This window comes from Plectropomus leopardus, chromosome 18 (assembly GCF_026936395.1).
Source record: "Plectropomus leopardus strain MGB_pleo_1.0 chromosome 18, ASM2693639v1, whole genome shotgun sequence".
In the NCBI taxonomy this organism is placed as follows: Eukaryota; Metazoa; Chordata; class Actinopteri; order Perciformes; family Serranidae; genus Plectropomus; species Plectropomus leopardus.
Window position 1 is genome coordinate 23,694,723 of NC_142193.1, and position 17,261 is coordinate 23,711,983.

The window sequence follows — 17,261 nt, forward strand, 5'->3', positions numbered from 1 at the left end:
CATTCAGAGAGTATTAATAAACGAGATGATTACCTCATGGTCTCGACTTCACTGTAATACGCATGCATGAACTCCCCACGCCAAATCAGCGGAACAGTGTCAACTATGAAGTGACGTCACCACATTTTTTTTGTTTTTATATATTTATATGTTTTATATATCTTTTGTTTTGTTGTGTTTTATATATCTTTTGTTTTATAAAAAAAATTAATAATAATAATAATAATGATAATAATAATGCACGACATTTGTCCCTCCTACAAAACATATACGATAAACATCTTGGATGAATAAATACAATCCAGCTTTTACAATAAGTTAAACAATTAACTACTCCGTATTGTTCTTTCAGATGTCCTCCTAAAACCTGCACTTTGGACATGTATTTTATCAAAAGACTTCAATGAGTAATTTCTTGATGTATAATATTATCATAAATAGTAGCAGTAGTGGTGGTTACGATAGCATTTTTACCGACCGCAGCACCCGATAAAACCACTCGTTTTGCAGCTTGTGGCGACAGCTTTGGGGCTGAACAGGTACTCTCTTGCCCTTTCGATCGTCTTTGTTCTGCCAATCCATCCAAGATGGCGGCGCTTGTGGGACTGCGTGCATGTTTCTCCGGTAAAATCGTTAATTTCTCCTATAGTTACTGACTTTATGTGCATTTCTTACAGCTTTTTGATACATAGCACACCTATTTGATCTGCAGTATATGCCGAATGCGCGTGTAGATGCATAATCTGTCATTTAAAAGAGATGCTGCTGTCTTTTCGATAGCAGAGCAAGGTCACGTTACCAGTGAGTGTTAGCTAACGACACAGCAGGCCGAGGATGAGGACTGATGACTGAAACATGCGAATATTATAGACAGTTAATAATATCGAGGCCTCACTGTTTACAAAACTAACAGCAGCTTATTTGGAGAATGACACTGTAGAGTTCAAAGGGTTTGTTAGCTGAGCTTGTCAGCTGCTTTGAATTCTCTCTCCTATATTTTTATTGTTATACTTTCAGGGGCGTAAATGTATAAACTTTACATATTTATGTATGTAAGCACTTTATATAATGTTAGAGAAGCCCCATTGCACATTACACAGTGTGATTTTTCTTTATATATACTTGGGATGAGCACAATTAATCAATGATCAATTAATCTGCCATAAACAATTTAATCGAATATGTTAAATTTAATGGATTAATTTCAGTAAGCATCAATAAAGTAACAGTCTATCTCATGTAACCTGTAAATCTGACGCAGTCCCATTCCTATCATCAGATTAAAAAATCTTGTCAAAAAATCAACTGTGATCTAACTTCATTTAATATTTTCGATTTTCTCCTCTCAGCTCTTCAGCTGTCCTCGCCAAGCCTCCTGCACAGCTCCTTTAAAGTGGTGAGCGTTCACACAAACTGCAGTCGACTTCCTGTTTCACACTGATTTCGTATCTGTATAATTCTTGGGTTTTTCTGTGTCTTGTAGTGTGCTGTGCCTCTGAGTCGGCGGACCTTTGCTGCGGAGGCTAAGAAGACGTACACAAGAGAAAAGCCCCATGTAAACATTGGAACAATTGGCCATGTTGATCACGGAAAGACAACCCTGACTGCAGCCATCACGAAAGGTACCTGATCTGAAGTTAGACCCACTGACATACGACGAAAAAATCGAAGCCACACTTTTCTAGTTTTGTGTAACATGAAATCAGAAATGTAGTTTTGATGTGTTTTTGGGTCCTCAGTGCTGGCTGACGCTGGTGGTGCAAACTTTAAAAAGTATGAAGACATCGACAACGCCCCGGAGGAGAAGGCCAGAGGAATCACCATCAACGCCTCTCATGTAGAATACTCCACAGCCAACAGACATTATGCTCACACAGACTGTCCTGGTCATGCTGACTACGTCAAGGTAATCTGCTCTACATCCAAAATTCCCGCCCAGGAAACTGCTGAACACGACGCAGCTTTCTTGTTATGTTAGCCGATCAGAATTCTTTTCTTTCTTACGCATTTCAAGCTTATTTATTTACTTTATAAATGACTTAAAACACAATTAATGCCCTTTTTAATTACCCTGACCTCTTTCCTTTTCCAGAACATGATCACAGGCACAGCTCAGATGGACGGCTGCATCCTGGTGGTGGCGGGAACCGACGGCCAGATGCCTCAGACACGAGAGCACCTCCTGCTGGCCAAACAGATTGGCGTCCAGCACGTGGTGGTCTTCATCAACAAGGCCGACGCCGTGGAAGACAAAGAGATGCTGGAGCTGGTGGAGATCGAGATCCGCGAGCTGCTCACCGAGTACGGCTACGATGGCGAGAACGCACCTGTTGTGACTGGCTCGGCCCTCTGCGCCCTGGAGGTGAGAGCGACGCTGGCAGATATTTCTCTTACAGTTTAAGGTGTTAATCTCAGCCGCCTCTGTCAGCTCCTCTTTTGTTGTTTTATCGGTTAGCTGCTCAGTTTTATAATCTTGTAACTAGTTGTGGTTCAGTGTGGCATCTGGATGTGAACTGACTTTTCTTTTCTTTTCTTTTTTTTCCCCTCATATCAGAACAGAGAGCCTGAACTTGGCGTGAAGTCAATTTTGAATCTGCTGGACATTGTGGATTCTTACATACCTCTCCCTGAAAGACACCTTGAAAAACCGTTTCTTCTCCCAGTTGAAGGGGTTTTTTCAATTCCAGGTATGAAAAACATATAAAACCCTTTGTTTCAGTGATGAAATATTATAAATGATTTGCACTATTCGCTTTAAAATGCCAAACTTCAAGGTTGCAAATAGTTTGTCTTAAAAATTGTAAAGACCGAGTCAGATGAGGGTGATGCGAAAACGTTTTGTGCTCTAAATCTGAGTGTTATCATTGCAGGCAGGGGTACGGTGGTGACGGGCACTATGGAGAGAGGTGTCATCAAGAAAGGTGACGACTGTGAGTTTGTGGGCTTCAATCGCAACATCAAGTCAGTGGTTACAGGTGAGTGACGGGGAAAGAAACACAAATTCAGAGGTGGAGCTCCAAGCACGTGAACCAAAACGTGACAAATATACAGAGAGGTGACAAATAAAAGAAAAACCTGAATAAATGAAAATTTAGCAATTCGGGTTCTAGTCTGATGCTTCATATGTGTTTCGTGTTCACGCAGTCACGGGAGTCAACAAGTCTGCTGACCATTTTAGAGTATATCAGGGCTCATCATCATCATCATCATCATCATCGGTCTTAATCTGTGACTTTAGTTGTCATAAAGTTACGAATACAGGCTAATAATCGTATAACTTTTTTTCTCATAAATTCATGAGTTTAATCTAGAACTACTGCGACTTTTCTTCTCGTATATTTTCAAGTTCAATCTTGCAATATTACGACTTTATTCTAAATGTAAAAGTTTTTTTCTTGTAATATTACTTTTTTTCTTGAAATTTTGACTTAAATAATAAACAAGTCTGCTGACCATATTAGAATAAATCCGTGCTCATCGTCATTAAAACACAAAATGACAGAATATCTTTTGCAAGAATGGTGTTCTGCAGCATTTATGCCAAAGACTTTAAAGCTTTTTTAGTGGCTCACAGTGTCCTAACATCTTACAAAGACACCTTCTGTGGGTTTTATTTGTCACCTATAAGTCGTCCACCAGCACTTTGTGTATTAATGAAGTAAAAATGAGTGCTATTATCAGCGCAGAGGTAGGGGTGGCGATATGGCCCTAAAATATCAAAATATTAAACAGCATTTTGTTCTTGAAGAAAGCACAAAATATATATAATATACTAATTTAGAAAAAAAACAAACAATTAATTTGTTTAACGTTTTTGTTTTTTATGTTAACATAAATGTTAAAGTTTGCCTACAAATATTCAGTAAAAACTAAAAATTATCTCTCATTTCTTTTGTTTGTAAACAACAGAAGCAACTCAGACTTTGTATAAGTATAAATAGTATAACAAAATAAAATAAATCACCAATCACACAACTAAACAGTTGCCAAATACTTTAAAATGTAATATTGGTGTATTCTGTTTGAGTATTTCACCTCGATGTCCTGTGTCGTTTAGGTATCGAGATGTTCCACAAGTCTCTGGATCGTGCGGAGGCGGGAGATAACCTGGGCGCTCTGGTCCGAGGACTGAAGAGAGAGGACCTCAGAAGAGGGTTGGTGATGTGCAAACCAGGATCCATCATGCCTCACCAGAAAATCAAGGCCCAGGTCTGAGAGCACAAAGTAACAGCAGTTATTGATTAATTTAACAGTTTTGCACAATCTGTAAATGTAAATGGCTGTTTTTAAACCGTTGACTGGTCACATCTCTTTCCGTGAGTATTGGCCAAAGAGCGGTTTTAAAGGCAAACTGGAGACCAGGCAGGTTCACAATAATGACTGCGAGGTCATTCACTTGATGTTAAAATCACTGTCTGCCGACAAAGCTAAAGTGTGTGTGGACGTATTTGTGCTTCCTGTGTTTCAGGTGTACGTCCTGAGTAAGGAGGAGGGCGGCAGACACAAACCGTTTGTCAACAGCTTCATGCCCATCATGTTCTCTCTCACCTGGGACATGGCCTGCAGAATCGTTCTGCCCGAAGACAAGGTTTGTGTGTTTCGTTCTGTCAGTAAACATGTTTGTCAAATAGCGTCAAGTCTGCATCCCATCCCCAACCCTTCACCCAGCAAGTGCATGAAGTTAACGTCTTATTTTAAGTAACTTCATGATGTTTGCAACCGTTCATGAGTGGTTTTTATAATACGTGGTTTTATGACCCTCGGCACCCTACTTTCCTGCATAAATAATAATAATAATAATAAATATATCTAAAGATAATTAAAACAATGTTTGCATTTTTTCAGTTTTTATTTTTTAAAGGTCACAGAAAATGACTTTTTAAACTCCCCATGACACAGAATTTGAAAACAACTACAACTGTAAACGATTTTCAGTGTTGACGAAAAAAAAAGTTCCTTCAGGTCTAAAACGCATGTCTCTGTCTGCATAAAGACTTGAAAATTTACCCCAGTGCAACAATCAGACTTGAAGTAGCCACTCACCTGTCTGTTGTTCTTTGTTTAGGAAATGGTGATGCCAGGGGAGGACACCTCCTTGGAGCTCGTGCTCCGCCAGCCGATGGTTCTGGAGAAAGGCCAGAGGTTCACCCTGAGAGACGGAAACAAAACCATCGGCACCGGCCTGGTCACAGATATCCTGCAGGTTAGAGATGATGAAGAGTACAACTGGGGCTGAAGAGATACTCTGCAGAGAGGACTGGGCTCGGGGGGGTGGGGGGTGTCTCTGTCTGGTCAAGTCAAATAAATATGGAAATATACAAATACTGTACATGAACCAATGCATAAACCACAAACAGGAAAGGACTCAAAGAAATGCATGGCTCTGTTCAGATCCATTCATCCAAAATACCTGTCATGTTTAGCACTGTCTTATGTTTGAAGGCTTGACTGTCAAAATTGTCATTTATGTAATAAAATGTATTTAATAATAAAAATGCCTTTTTTTATTTGTGATACACAGCCAGATGCTTTTCCAAAACAAACACAAATTGTAAAAATCTGTATTGGCGTTTTATTTTAATGATGGCAGATAAAATTAATGCACCAGGAAAGGCAGTCTGCAATACACGCAAAGAACGTGGCAGCGCAGGAGGATTTTCTTTTCTTTTTTTAAAAAAAGGAAACTATTTTTATTCATTAATTTCTATTATAAATTTCACCAAACTTTTTCTTAAAATGTTGCAGGGAATTGCTGTAGATGAGGTTGAAAGTGTTTTCATTTGCTAAAGGCATTTTTTAAAAAAAGTTTTATGTTGGGAGTGTTTAATATACCAAATTTTTAATTTCAACAGAAATATTTTCCTTTTTATTGTAAATGCATGTTGATTCCAGTTATCGGTGTCATTAAGTACTAATAATCAGTATTTAAGGTACTGCTAATGGTGCTGTAATGATGGCTGAATTCAAGTGTTCCAAGTGAGAGTGGGGCAGCATGCACAAAGCAGCTAAATGGAATTCAGCCATCATTAATGTCATTATTTACATTCATGTTGGTCCTACTGTGGCAGGTGAAAATGTCTGCTGTGAGGCCTGTGGGATGTGCATGTTACTGCCACATGAGAGCAGCAAAGAGATGCATCAACAGGCTGTTTTTAAGCTCTGTCTCTCTCTTGTGTCTGCAAAAATGTTTAAGACTCACTTAAAGGGACAATTCACATCCACAATAAAAAATACATTTCCTCTTAACTGTAGTGCTATTTATCAGTCTAGTTTTTTGGTGTGAGTTGCTGTGTGTAACACAATTTAGATTGATAAATAGCACTACAGGTAATTTAATTTAATTTAATTTGGGAGTTAACTGTCCATTTAAACTTCAACAGCGTACAAAGTATTGCGCACATAATTAAATACTTAATTAATGCATCATAAAATACAATTTCTGTCAATATCTTACAGTGAAATTATAATTATTTTGCTCCATTTACAGCCTTTTTTATGCAAGTTGCACGACTAAATAATAAAATAAAGTAGTCAATCCACTAAATTTACCAATGAGACAAAACACAAAGTCTCTGACCAGTAGCATCAGCCTGACAGAGAAATAATCCTCACATGCATGGTTGACACTGGAGATCTTAACAAGTTGTAATAGTTTTTGGATGTATAGCGTCCTTTCACAGATCATTTCAGTGTGATAAGCCAGGCTGACCCTGTTGGTGTTTGTCTTGTGTCCTCTGCTCGTTCATCCCCAGCAGGAAGTTCTCCAGTTGCTCTGTTTGCTGTCGGTATTTGAGTCAGTGCCTGTAATCCCATCAGCCTGTTGCTGTAATCAAATACTGTACGTCTGCAGGAGTTGAGGCTGGAGCAGCTAGTACAACTGAGTGATGTGCTCAGCTGGAGGACAAATGTCCCCATAAGCAAAATAACTTAAAGAGATAGACGATCAGATGGTAAACACTGCTGGTGGTCAGTGATACTGGCTTTAACTGCCCCCCCAACACACACACACACACACACACACACACACACACACACACACACACACACAAGGGAAACTGGGGTTTCAAAAAAGAAAGAAAGAAAACAGACTTTGTAAACAAAAAACAAATAAAAGGTTTACGCAGAAGACATGGATCAAGAGAAAGGGTGGGGGTCCACAAAGACTGCTTATTCATAGAGCCCTGAATTTACACATTGATTTTTTCCTGCTGTTTTTAAAGGTGATTAATATCATCCTTTGCACAGCTTCACATGGGACAGTATGACATTAGTTTGAATTCCAGCCTATTACACCCTGATTTAAAAAAAACTGTTTCCTCTATCACATTTTCCCAGTCAGGGAGGGTTTTTTTCCCACCAGCGATCTTCCATTCACAAGTTCATGTCTCTAACCTTTAAGCTGTCCACACCCCACAAAAGAATAACACGGCACAGCCTTAGCTATTTGATTCAGCTGTGCATGGAAAGGGAAACTGAAATATAATATCGCAAAGATGCTAAGACGGGGTTTCCTTAACTTGCTCTGTCCTGATGAGATGTCACGTCCCCCTGCGCCAAGGACGATAAGATTTAAGGCCAGCTAACCTTCAACATGGACGCTCTTTTCCCAACAGTGACTGAGTCTCTTTAGATCAGAGTCTTTCCAAAGACACACACAATGAGCCAAAGAGCATCAAAAAAATCCAATTGACTTTTTTTTAGCGTATGTATGACGATAGTATTGCATGTAGATTGCATTAACCAACAGCCAAGAAGTGCACCTACAGCTTTTCATTCATACCTTTTATTACAGAGTGAGCAAAACTTGCAAAACAAGACTTTGCTTTGGGAATCTTTTAGGTTTTTTTTAGTACATTAGCTTTGGTTAACCCTTTGATAACTGAGCTCACTGGCTTGACTTCTTTCAAAAACATGAGAAGAGGAAAAAAAGCAACTTACTAAGAAATGCCCCCACCGCCCCCCAAAAAATGCTAGAAATTAGTAACAAGTTACTGAAATTACCTGAAAATGAATACAAAAAAGAAAAGTAAAACACTCGAAAGAAAATAAAATGACCTACAGAAAGTGCTAAAAAAAATATACAATTTTTCTTTTTTCTGTGTCGGAAATTGTCGAAAATTATAAATGTAGTTTTCTGGAAACTTCCCCCCATTTTTTAATTATATCTAATAATCCCCCAACCAGGCTAATTTACAAATCGGCTCCTCTTTACCTTTTACTATTTTTTGCAGTTTGTGGTAGATTTCTGGCAGCGTTGTTCAGATTTTTTTCCAGTGTTTTTAAAAGAAATCAAACCAGTTTCTCAGGTTTCAGAGGTTGAAATGCTTGTGCAAGGCATCTAAAAGCAGCACAAGAAAATTGATGACAGTCCAGGTGTTGAAGGGTTAAAGATAAATATTTGGTCTTTTTTGTGTTTTCATAAATCAAACAATTCTAAAACTCCAGTAAATAAGTCAAATTAGAAACAATATCTTCTTATTTTTCTCAGTTTGAAGTTGAAACTTCAGATACGCAGCATTTTCATCCATCAGTAACGCAAACAAGTTCTAAAGTGAAAAAGTTAAAAAGGTATTTGTCAGAATTTAAAGTTACTAGAAAATTCAGGAACAATTTGATCCAGGTATAAAATGTCTGGAGTTATCTTAAGGAGAGGAAGTGCAGCTGTTGCATCATGTTACTTTTTTTCCACCCTCCATCGCCCTCCCTCTGGCAGCTGTGGGAAACCAGCGCAGAATAGCACTGCTGCAATTAAGGCCAAAATTGGCTTTCAACAACCCACTCTGCATGCAGGAAGACTGACCCTCCACGGCTTCTTCATCCTCCAACACTGCAGAGTGGGTGGGAAGCATCCCAGTTTATCCTCAGTGCTCCTTCCATCACACGGCACCTCTCAGAGGATACAGTACTCTTAAAGTACGAAATTAGACTTTCATTTGGTGCTCAAGATAACTTCCTGGAAGTTAAATGCATGAAAGGGGGGACACTTTATTCTGTTATATGTCACTGTGATGGGACTTAATGCCAAGATTTAATATCTTACACGCCCACTTGTTTGCTCTTTAGCTGACAGGTCGTATGAAATGGTAATTGAGTAAAACCAGATCTGGGTAATATTATGTTTAGATAGACACACCAAAAACACATGGTAGACACAACTGTAATTTTGCTTATATTCAACCCAACTGCCAGAATATGTGTCAGTCTTGTACACTTCTGCAAGCCATGGATTTTTATTTTGTATGTTTCATACATAACAAATATTTTGAAACTTTACCAACATATAAACACTTTTTTTTTTTCTTATAATCAACCCAGTTGCCACAATAAATGTTGATATTGTACATTTGCATGAACCGCAAATATTATTTTAGTACGTTTCATATATACTGGCTGTTGTAACTCTACATTTTAAATTTCAATTTTCAGTTTTATGTTGTGACAGTGCTGTGGTTACTGTATAGTTGGGGCAGAAAAAAAAAACTCAGTTATGGTTAGAATAACATGTTTTGGCTTAAAACACCAGAAAATACAGCATGAAAAATATATTTAAATAATATATGTAAAAAAAAGAAGAAAATGTAAGTATTAAAAAAATAATTAAGAAAATTATTACATATAATAGAAATAAAAGATACTGATAATTAAAATAGAATTATGGAAAATACGTCTGGTAAAAATAAGTGCTGAAGTAATTTAATCTAAAGGTTAGGGGCTAACAGATCAACAGGGAAACCGTCTTTGACACAAAACCTGTTTATATTAATGTTCCCATTAACAATGACACAGTATTCACATTGCCTACTGTACAAGAGTGGCATAAAAAAACCACAAGTGGTTCTGAAATGTAATTTAAGTTACTACACATCAGAGGTTTATGTCCAGTATCAGAATCAACACATCCTGAATTGTGACACAGCGACCAACTTTGTCTCTGCTAGCATTTAGTTAGCGACAATAAAACACACACGCTAATTCAACACAAAGCCAAGCATCAATGTACACTGACTCACCAATCTGTAGATGTAGGTTACGTTAAAATAACATCCATCTGTGGGTGAAAACATCATTTTCGGCGTTTTAAAACTTCTCACGAGCGGGATAGCAGTACCGTCGCTAACTGCTAGCATAGCCGCATACAGTAGAGCCATTTTTTCTTCTGTACCAGTCCGTTTAAAAACACTTTTCTGTCCTTTTTTTGTTGGTGCAGGTCGGTTAAGGCTGAGGTCGTCCTCCCTCTCGCTATAATTTCCTTTTTGCGTTGAAAATGCGTTTGCGTTGGTTAATTCGGGTGAATTTAGCCACCAGTTAATCTTTAACACCGCCATAACGTCGACGTTGACTTACGTTAGCTACAATGAACTCTGACGTAATGACGTTCAAATCCAACTGCGCACGTTTCCAGTGTGCGATCTCCATTGTACGTATTATACGTAACTAATGGCATTTCATTTCGGCAATATTTACGTAAAGAGGAAGAGTTCTGCTTTTTGACGTTGTAGAAACGTTGCTTTTCTCGTTTGTATTCACAATGAATGGGGATTTGAAAAAAGAATAGCTTCTCTCCTGAATATTTCCATACTCAATGATGCACAAATAGCTACATTTCTCATCATAACGTCTGAACTGTTGAATTAATACACAAATGAATGATGAAAATCATAAAAATAAACAATAAAAATGGAAGTTTATTTTATGAAATATTGGTTCAGAAGAAGGGTTTACAAGGGAGACGCTTGTTGCCTTGCCTAACCTGACTGCATGTAACTGCCACTTGATCAGATTTTTTGTTAGATTCTTGGTAGATTTCCATTAACCCTCAAACTACGCAATTTGAAAAAAAGCCATTTATCGCAAAAAAAGTTTTTACATTTGAATTAGGTGGTATTTCAGGGGATTTGAAAAAGCCACATTTCACAAAATTGCAATGGAAACTCTTTTTTTGCTGTTTGGCTCCTTCAGGCATGATGCAGCAGGCGCCACAAGATTGCATCACATGACTATTCAAAAGTTGAGCCATGTGCTTTTGTTGCATAAGGAAATAGATTTAAATACAAGGTATTTATCATCATTGTAAGTTTATTTGGAAAAGACTGTATACATTCAACGAGTAGAAACTGTACATTTACTGTAAAAACAGAAGTGTATTTTGATAAGACAAAAGGCAAAGATTGTCACTGTTTCCTGGAGCGTCAACACCAGTTGGTATCTATAGCGTGTCATATGTAGACGTGAAAGTCCACTGAACAAGCAGCGATATTTGATGAGTTGGATGACAATATATTGATTTGGTTGTTACAACAATGGCTGCACATCCTGAAATGTCGTTAAAAAACATCCACTTTGTTGGTCTCAAACAGTGTCCTGCTGCGTGCCACACCATCTCCTATCCGCTCTTCATCTCAATGAGAAACTCAGCTCATATACATGTAATCTGAACTATGTCATATGTATCAAATGCATAAATATAACTGCGGTTTGCAGAAATGTACAATAGAACGTACATTTTATTGTCGTGAGTGGGCTGGTATATTTGTGCCTTTTACAGGATTTCTGAGCATTTCCAGTGATTGGAAACTGTGATGATGCCTTTGTTATTTATGGTCCAGCATTTCAGATATTAAATATGTGTGTTTAATTCAGCTAAAGCTGTCAGCTGATATAGATGTCATGTTGCTCAAGCTCACACCGCTCAATTAACTAAAGCTATTTCATGTTAAGTTATAATGTGTGTGTGTTTGTGTGTGCATGCTTGTGATCCCTTTTCCAGTGTTCAAGGTTACAGGGCAGAGAAATCATGCGGGACTGCCAAGTCTTGTCTGCACTTATGCAAAGACATGCCTGATTGGTTGCATAAGAGGGAAAGAGTGAAAGGAGAAACCTCTGACCCCAACCAGATACCGTCCCACCGAATCACAGCCATAAATTACTCTCCGTTCCTCCGTGTTTGTCAAACACCTCGCTCCCACTTTCTCGTCCCACTTATTTGTTTGAACTCGACAATAAATGTGTTCAGAAGATTCTTTCTGTAAAACAATCCCTGCACTTTGTGTCCATCTGCATGAAGGAAAAAGAAACCATTTGGCTTTGTGAGATATATTTTATTGTGGTAATCAACAGATGATTTTTTTTGTATTTGTCAATTTATAAATTGTTGTCTCACACAACAAAGTAAAACCCTGTGAGGAGAAAACAAGGTGCAGTCAAGATTGCTTCAAATGCATTTAGTGGAAGACAAGAAGAGGTTGTTCAGTTAAGTCCATCAAGCAAAGAGAGTATTTCCGATTTCTTGTATTGATCAAGAAACATACGATATTAACACTGATTCTTTTAAAATAATGCATAAATACTTAGAGTTTATTCAGCCAGAAAGATCATAAATCAAAAATAATAATACTTTATTTACAATAAGGACCTGACAAATGTACAATTCTCCCCTCTAGCTATACAAGCAGGATGTTGTTGGCCCTGCTCTTGGTTCAAATAGCAGTGGAACCACCATTTGTTTTCTGGAGCGAGCCCATTCGGATATTTTAAGCACAAGTCAGCAAGATAAAAATACTAATGTGTTGGAATTTGCTGAAATGGCAGTTGTGGAGCTTTTAGTTTGAGAAATGTGGAGGGAAAACTAATTCATCTCACCTGGGATAAGTGAAATAGTGGAACACAGTCTGACCTCATATCTTTATCACATGTCCTATTAAAAAAAAAAGAAAGAGACTAATGCCACTAGCCAAGAACACAAAAACACAACATAAACCACTACAGGATATCAGTGGATTCAACACTAGAACTTTACATATAAAGTGCATCAATCCTTTTTTTTTTTTTTTTTGCCAAACAGCAAATGAATGTATTTGTTGCCATGAAGCTCAGTCACCAAAATGAAATGTTGGCATTGTATGTTTCTGTAAATCATGCATGCTTCATACACATCATATCAACATTTTAAAGTGACGTACTGTATGAGCTGACTTTGTCATCAGGAGGTGGGGAAAATGTTGGCTGGTGAGATTCCTGCAAAGCTATAGACTTGCAGACAGATGTTTGACACCAACAATCACCAGCAGTTTTAGCGATTCATTGCTGTGTTTTCATCAGCGTTCCAGCCACAAAACGTGGGTATTTTGTAGTGACCCATCAGTACGTTTCCATCAGCTTTTTAGGCCCCAAACATGAATGTTTTGTAGCAAGTCACTGCTGTGTTTCCATTGGCTTTTTAGACTTAAAACATGACTGTTTTGTAGCAACCTGTCAGTGTTTTTTACCGAGATGTTGGCTGCATTTCCAGTGGGGATTCTGCCCCCACACCAGGGATTTTAAGCCCAAATATGATCTTATCATTATTATACAAGTGGTTTTTGTGCCTAAGCCTCACCACACTTCATTTAAAGTTTCTACGCATCTCCTACATAAGAAATTGCATATGTAACATGTCAGCAGTTTGCAGAAATGTACAATGCCAGCATTTTTCTGTGTTGCCAAATGTATGATCAGCATGAGCAGCTCAAAGTGAAACCAGGGCAGTCTGTGTATATCTGAACCAAACAAATGACTAAGTATTTTCTTAGTCATTTCTACTGTTTTTCACATATACTTTAATAATATACCAAAGCGTTTTCTCAGGATAAAATTTGATTTGTTTGCACTGATTTTCAGACATTTCATTTTTATTATTACTGTGACATAAGCTTCAAACTCATTTCTTACTTCTTCAAACTTTTTTTATATTATTCATACTTTTTAAATTGGGAGATAAACATGTATCCTGATATAACATTTATCATGATACAATAATGACACTATAATGCATCTAAATCTGAGCTGTTAAAATGCCCCCAAAATATGTTTTTTTTCCCACAGAACATGAAATGTGACAAACTCCCATGAGCATCTAAAACATTCAAGAGTCATTATGTTTGCTTCATACCAACATTCAAGTACTTAAAGAAATATTGTCAGAACTTTATTTTCATGTTACATCAAGGTTTCTCTTTGGTCAATATGTGTTTATATATATATATATGTCCTTTTAACTTCATACAGAGCACAGATGTGATACAATATTACTTAATTCTCTCTCCCATAAGCCATGTTGGCCTATGTGACAGGATTTCATTTTAGATCACTTTCATAAGATTGTGTGTGGAGGCCTTAAAAAATCATGTGTCAAGTCTTTGATTACCAGTATGTGAGAGTCACGGTTATATTCTCCTGTTCTTATTGTGTTTTAATGTGTAGAGGTCACAGAAAGGGATGAACTTTGAGGTGCTTGTTGTCTTTGGATTCTTCTAATTTTGTGCACATATGAGGAGAGAAGAGCTCATCTGTAACATATGGAGTTAGTGTGCAGCTTTTTATTTCCCTTTAGAATACGTATTGCATCTGAGAAGAATTACAACTGAACTCCCACTTCTGTGGTGAGCAGCATCTCCTCTCCTCCTGCCTGTCCTGCTCACACCTACTTCCCGCCTGCAGGACAAGAGGAGAGAGGGGGAGATCCCATGCTAAAGAGCCTTGAACTGCGATTTCTCTGAGCAGCATGCACGGGAATAAATTACAATACATTTCACGTTTTTTTCCAAATGGTCTGAATAAGTCAATACATTTTTGTCGCTAGTTGCATTTAAGAAATAAAGTGGTTAAGACAGTCTGAAAAGTTGCTAAACCTAACTTTGCAAACGCTCAGCACTTACATAACATAATATTCTATTATCACATACATACACATTACATATATTTGAGAGTTTTTCCTGAAATTTTACCACTTTAATCTCAATATCCGAGATTGCCCAGTGCTAGCCCTATATGGCCCTAATTTTCAAGTATGAGTCAATCCCACCATGCAGTGGGATCCAAAATAACATGTCATAGGGATGGGTGTAAATAGCTGAAAAGCTGCAGTGGGACTTTTCTCACCCAGGCACAAGCAGACACAGAAATATTTATCATCATCTGCTCAGGTCAAATGTTTCTCCTCTGGCTGAAATGTAAAGACAATAGTTTCCTCATTAGTATAAATAAATGACATGATGCACCATCAAGGTTGTTTTCCCTTTTTGTGATGGAAATATTTCAAACCCTACCTTGTCATGTGTCTCCATGGTTACATGCAGTCCATATTATGTATGTATATCAGTTGTATTTATGCCAACTAACTCCATTATCCATGGACTTTGTATAATGCATAACATTTAGTCTTTTTACACCTAAGTTATATCATTAAGATGAAAATCCACTGTTGATCTACACCTGTTTTTACCAAATTAAAGAGAAAGGAGAAATATTCAATCTGTTTAGATTTCTAAACATCATCTGCAAAGTGTCAATGTCACTCCACACACTTGCAAATTGTATATTTGTGGACTGTGAACCTATAGAGAGTCCCACCAAAACTATGAAACATTTCTCAAAATATCCATACAAAACTATGCTATTGTCATGCAATTTATTACTAGGATCATCTGTGAGTTGAAACAGTTTTGTTTGCACTTGATAAAGCTCCATAACCATCTCAGGGAAGCGAAGGAGTTAATCCAGTGAGAAATCTGATGAGTTTCATCCTCGCTCGTCTGATGGAGATCAGTACTACTGTCTCTCCGACTTCACTGGTGTCCTCGTGTCTGTAAAACGACAGTCATAGGGCTCTTCATATGTTGGCTGCATTGCTCTGCATCCAAAAACAAAAAAAAACAAGCAACAGGTTAAATCTCTGATTCTCTACGGGAGGACTTTTGATCACGTCCAGGAGTGGCCTGTTCATTTCCCAGTGCCGATGAACATCGCTTCTCATCCTCTTTCTCCACATCTGCCTCCTCCTCCTCATCCCTGCTGATGAAGGCCAGCTCGTTCTCATAACAGAAGGAGTTGGCACCGGATGTTGGGAATTTCCTTTCCTCCATGTCCTTGGCGCTGCATCTGGGGGTGGATGGTACTTCAAATGTTTTGTGAAAGTAGGCGTAATCTATCCTGTACTGGCTCCTCTCCTCAAAGATGACGGGCTCGAAGCGGTGACCCCACAGGATCTCTGAGGGCAGGTAGGAGCTGCGCGCCTGCGTCGTCATGGCTGTGGCCTCCACCAGCCCTTCAAGTATAATCACTATCTCAAAGTCAGATGTTTCCAGATCTTGCTTGCTGATGCCAAACAGTGGACTTTCTTCATCAATCTCGTGTATGACGGTGAGGGGTGCAACCAGGAACAGGCGGTCTGTGCCTTTGTCATAACCTACGTTCATGTCAATCTGATCCAAGGGGATGTATTCGCCTTCCTCTGTGTATCGCGGCTTGACGAGTTGGGCTCGCACATGAGCTTCAACAATGTGGCTCTTCCTTAGATTAGCAACCCTAAACATGAGGCACAGTTTCCCGTCACGCAAAGCGATGACTGCGTTGTGGCTGAACAGTAGAGTCTCTGCACGCTTCTTGGGCCTCGCCATCTTGGCCATGATGGCACCGATCATGAAGGCGTCGATGATGCAGCCCATGATGGACTGAAAGACCACCATGAAGACAGCAGCCGGGCATTCCTCTGTCACACAGCGAGCACCATATCCAATTGTTGTCTGGGTCTCAATGGAGAACAAGAAAGCTGCCACGAAAGTGTTAACCGCCGTGACACATGGAACAAAGCTGTCGTCCCCTTCGGGATGGTCCATGTCACCGTGTAGGAGGCCGATGACCCAGAACGCCAGGCCGAATGTCAGCCAGGACACCACAAACACCAGGCTGAACAGCAGGAACATGTATCGCCAGCGGATGTCCACGCATGTTGTAAAAATATCAGATATGTACCGCTGCGACTTCTCGTCCATGTTTGCGAAATGGATGTTGCACTGGCCGGCCTTGCTGACGAACCGGCTGTGGTATTTGCGTCTCGTGTGAATCTTGCCATTGCCGAAGCTGCCCACAGCAGGCATGGTACTTAGTCTCAGGCCTTCTTCTTCACAGGACACGAAGCTGTGGTGGTGGGCCCTTCCCACACTCATGCCTCAGTGGGGCACAGCTTCACACGATCAGCCTGGCTCATACAAAACTGACCAGGCTCACAGGAAGTGCGTAGCTCCGTCCAAAACAGACTCAGTGTTAACTGGAATAAACAGGTGAAGCACAAAAGTAGTTTCCTGTAAAGGAAGGACAGATAAAATATTATTATATAGTATAAGTCTATCTGCATACAATCTAATTTTATTAGGGGAATAGCTTTCACCTGTAAAAAGGAATATGAATGCATTTAAATTTGTTTAAACAGAAAACAGTTAACAGTA

General features: G+C 38.8%; 2 protein-coding genes across 2 annotated transcripts; one reads left to right on the forward strand and one right to left on the reverse strand.

Annotated features, from left to right (window-relative positions):
* The first annotated feature begins 499 nt into the window (after positions 1–499).
* tufm (Tu translation elongation factor, mitochondrial) lies at positions 500–5,495 on the forward strand. Its single transcript, XM_042505281.2, has 10 exons — positions 500–624; positions 1,350–1,396; positions 1,484–1,622; positions 1,740–1,906; positions 2,093–2,362; positions 2,555–2,687; positions 2,871–2,975; positions 4,058–4,209; positions 4,469–4,588; positions 5,066–5,495. The coding sequence occupies exons 1-10, from the start codon at positions 588–590 to the stop codon at positions 5,234–5,236; spliced, it is 1,341 nt and encodes a 446-aa protein (XP_042361215.1). The 5' UTR covers positions 500–587; the 3' UTR covers positions 5,237–5,495.
* A 5,614-nt stretch (positions 5,496–11,109) lies between these two features.
* kcnj12b (potassium inwardly rectifying channel subfamily J member 12b) lies at positions 11,110–17,005 on the reverse strand. Its single transcript, XM_088090975.1, has one exon. It carries the CDS (start codon positions 16,980–16,982, stop codon positions 15,702–15,704), a length of 1,281 nt encoding a protein of 426 aa, XP_087947101.1. The 5' UTR covers positions 16,983–17,005; the 3' UTR covers positions 11,110–15,701.
* Between the last annotated feature and the right edge of the window lie 256 nt (positions 17,006–17,261).

Excerpts from the sequence above, each read along its gene's own strand:
- tufm (XM_042505281.2), top strand. The coding sequence starts at position 588 with ATGGCGGCGCTTGTGGGACTGCGTGCATGTTTCTCCG. Across the intron at positions 1,907-2,092 it reads GTCATGCTGACTACGTCAAG|AACATGATCACAGGCACAGC; the intron begins GTAATCTGCTCT and ends TTCCTTTTCCAG. Across the intron at positions 4,210-4,468 it reads ACCAGAAAATCAAGGCCCAG|GTGTACGTCCTGAGTAAGGA; the intron begins GTCTGAGAGCAC and ends CCTGTGTTTCAG.
- kcnj12b (XM_088090975.1), bottom strand. The coding sequence starts at position 16,982 with ATGAGTGTGGGAAGGGCCCACCACCACAGCTTCGTGTCCTGTGAAGAA.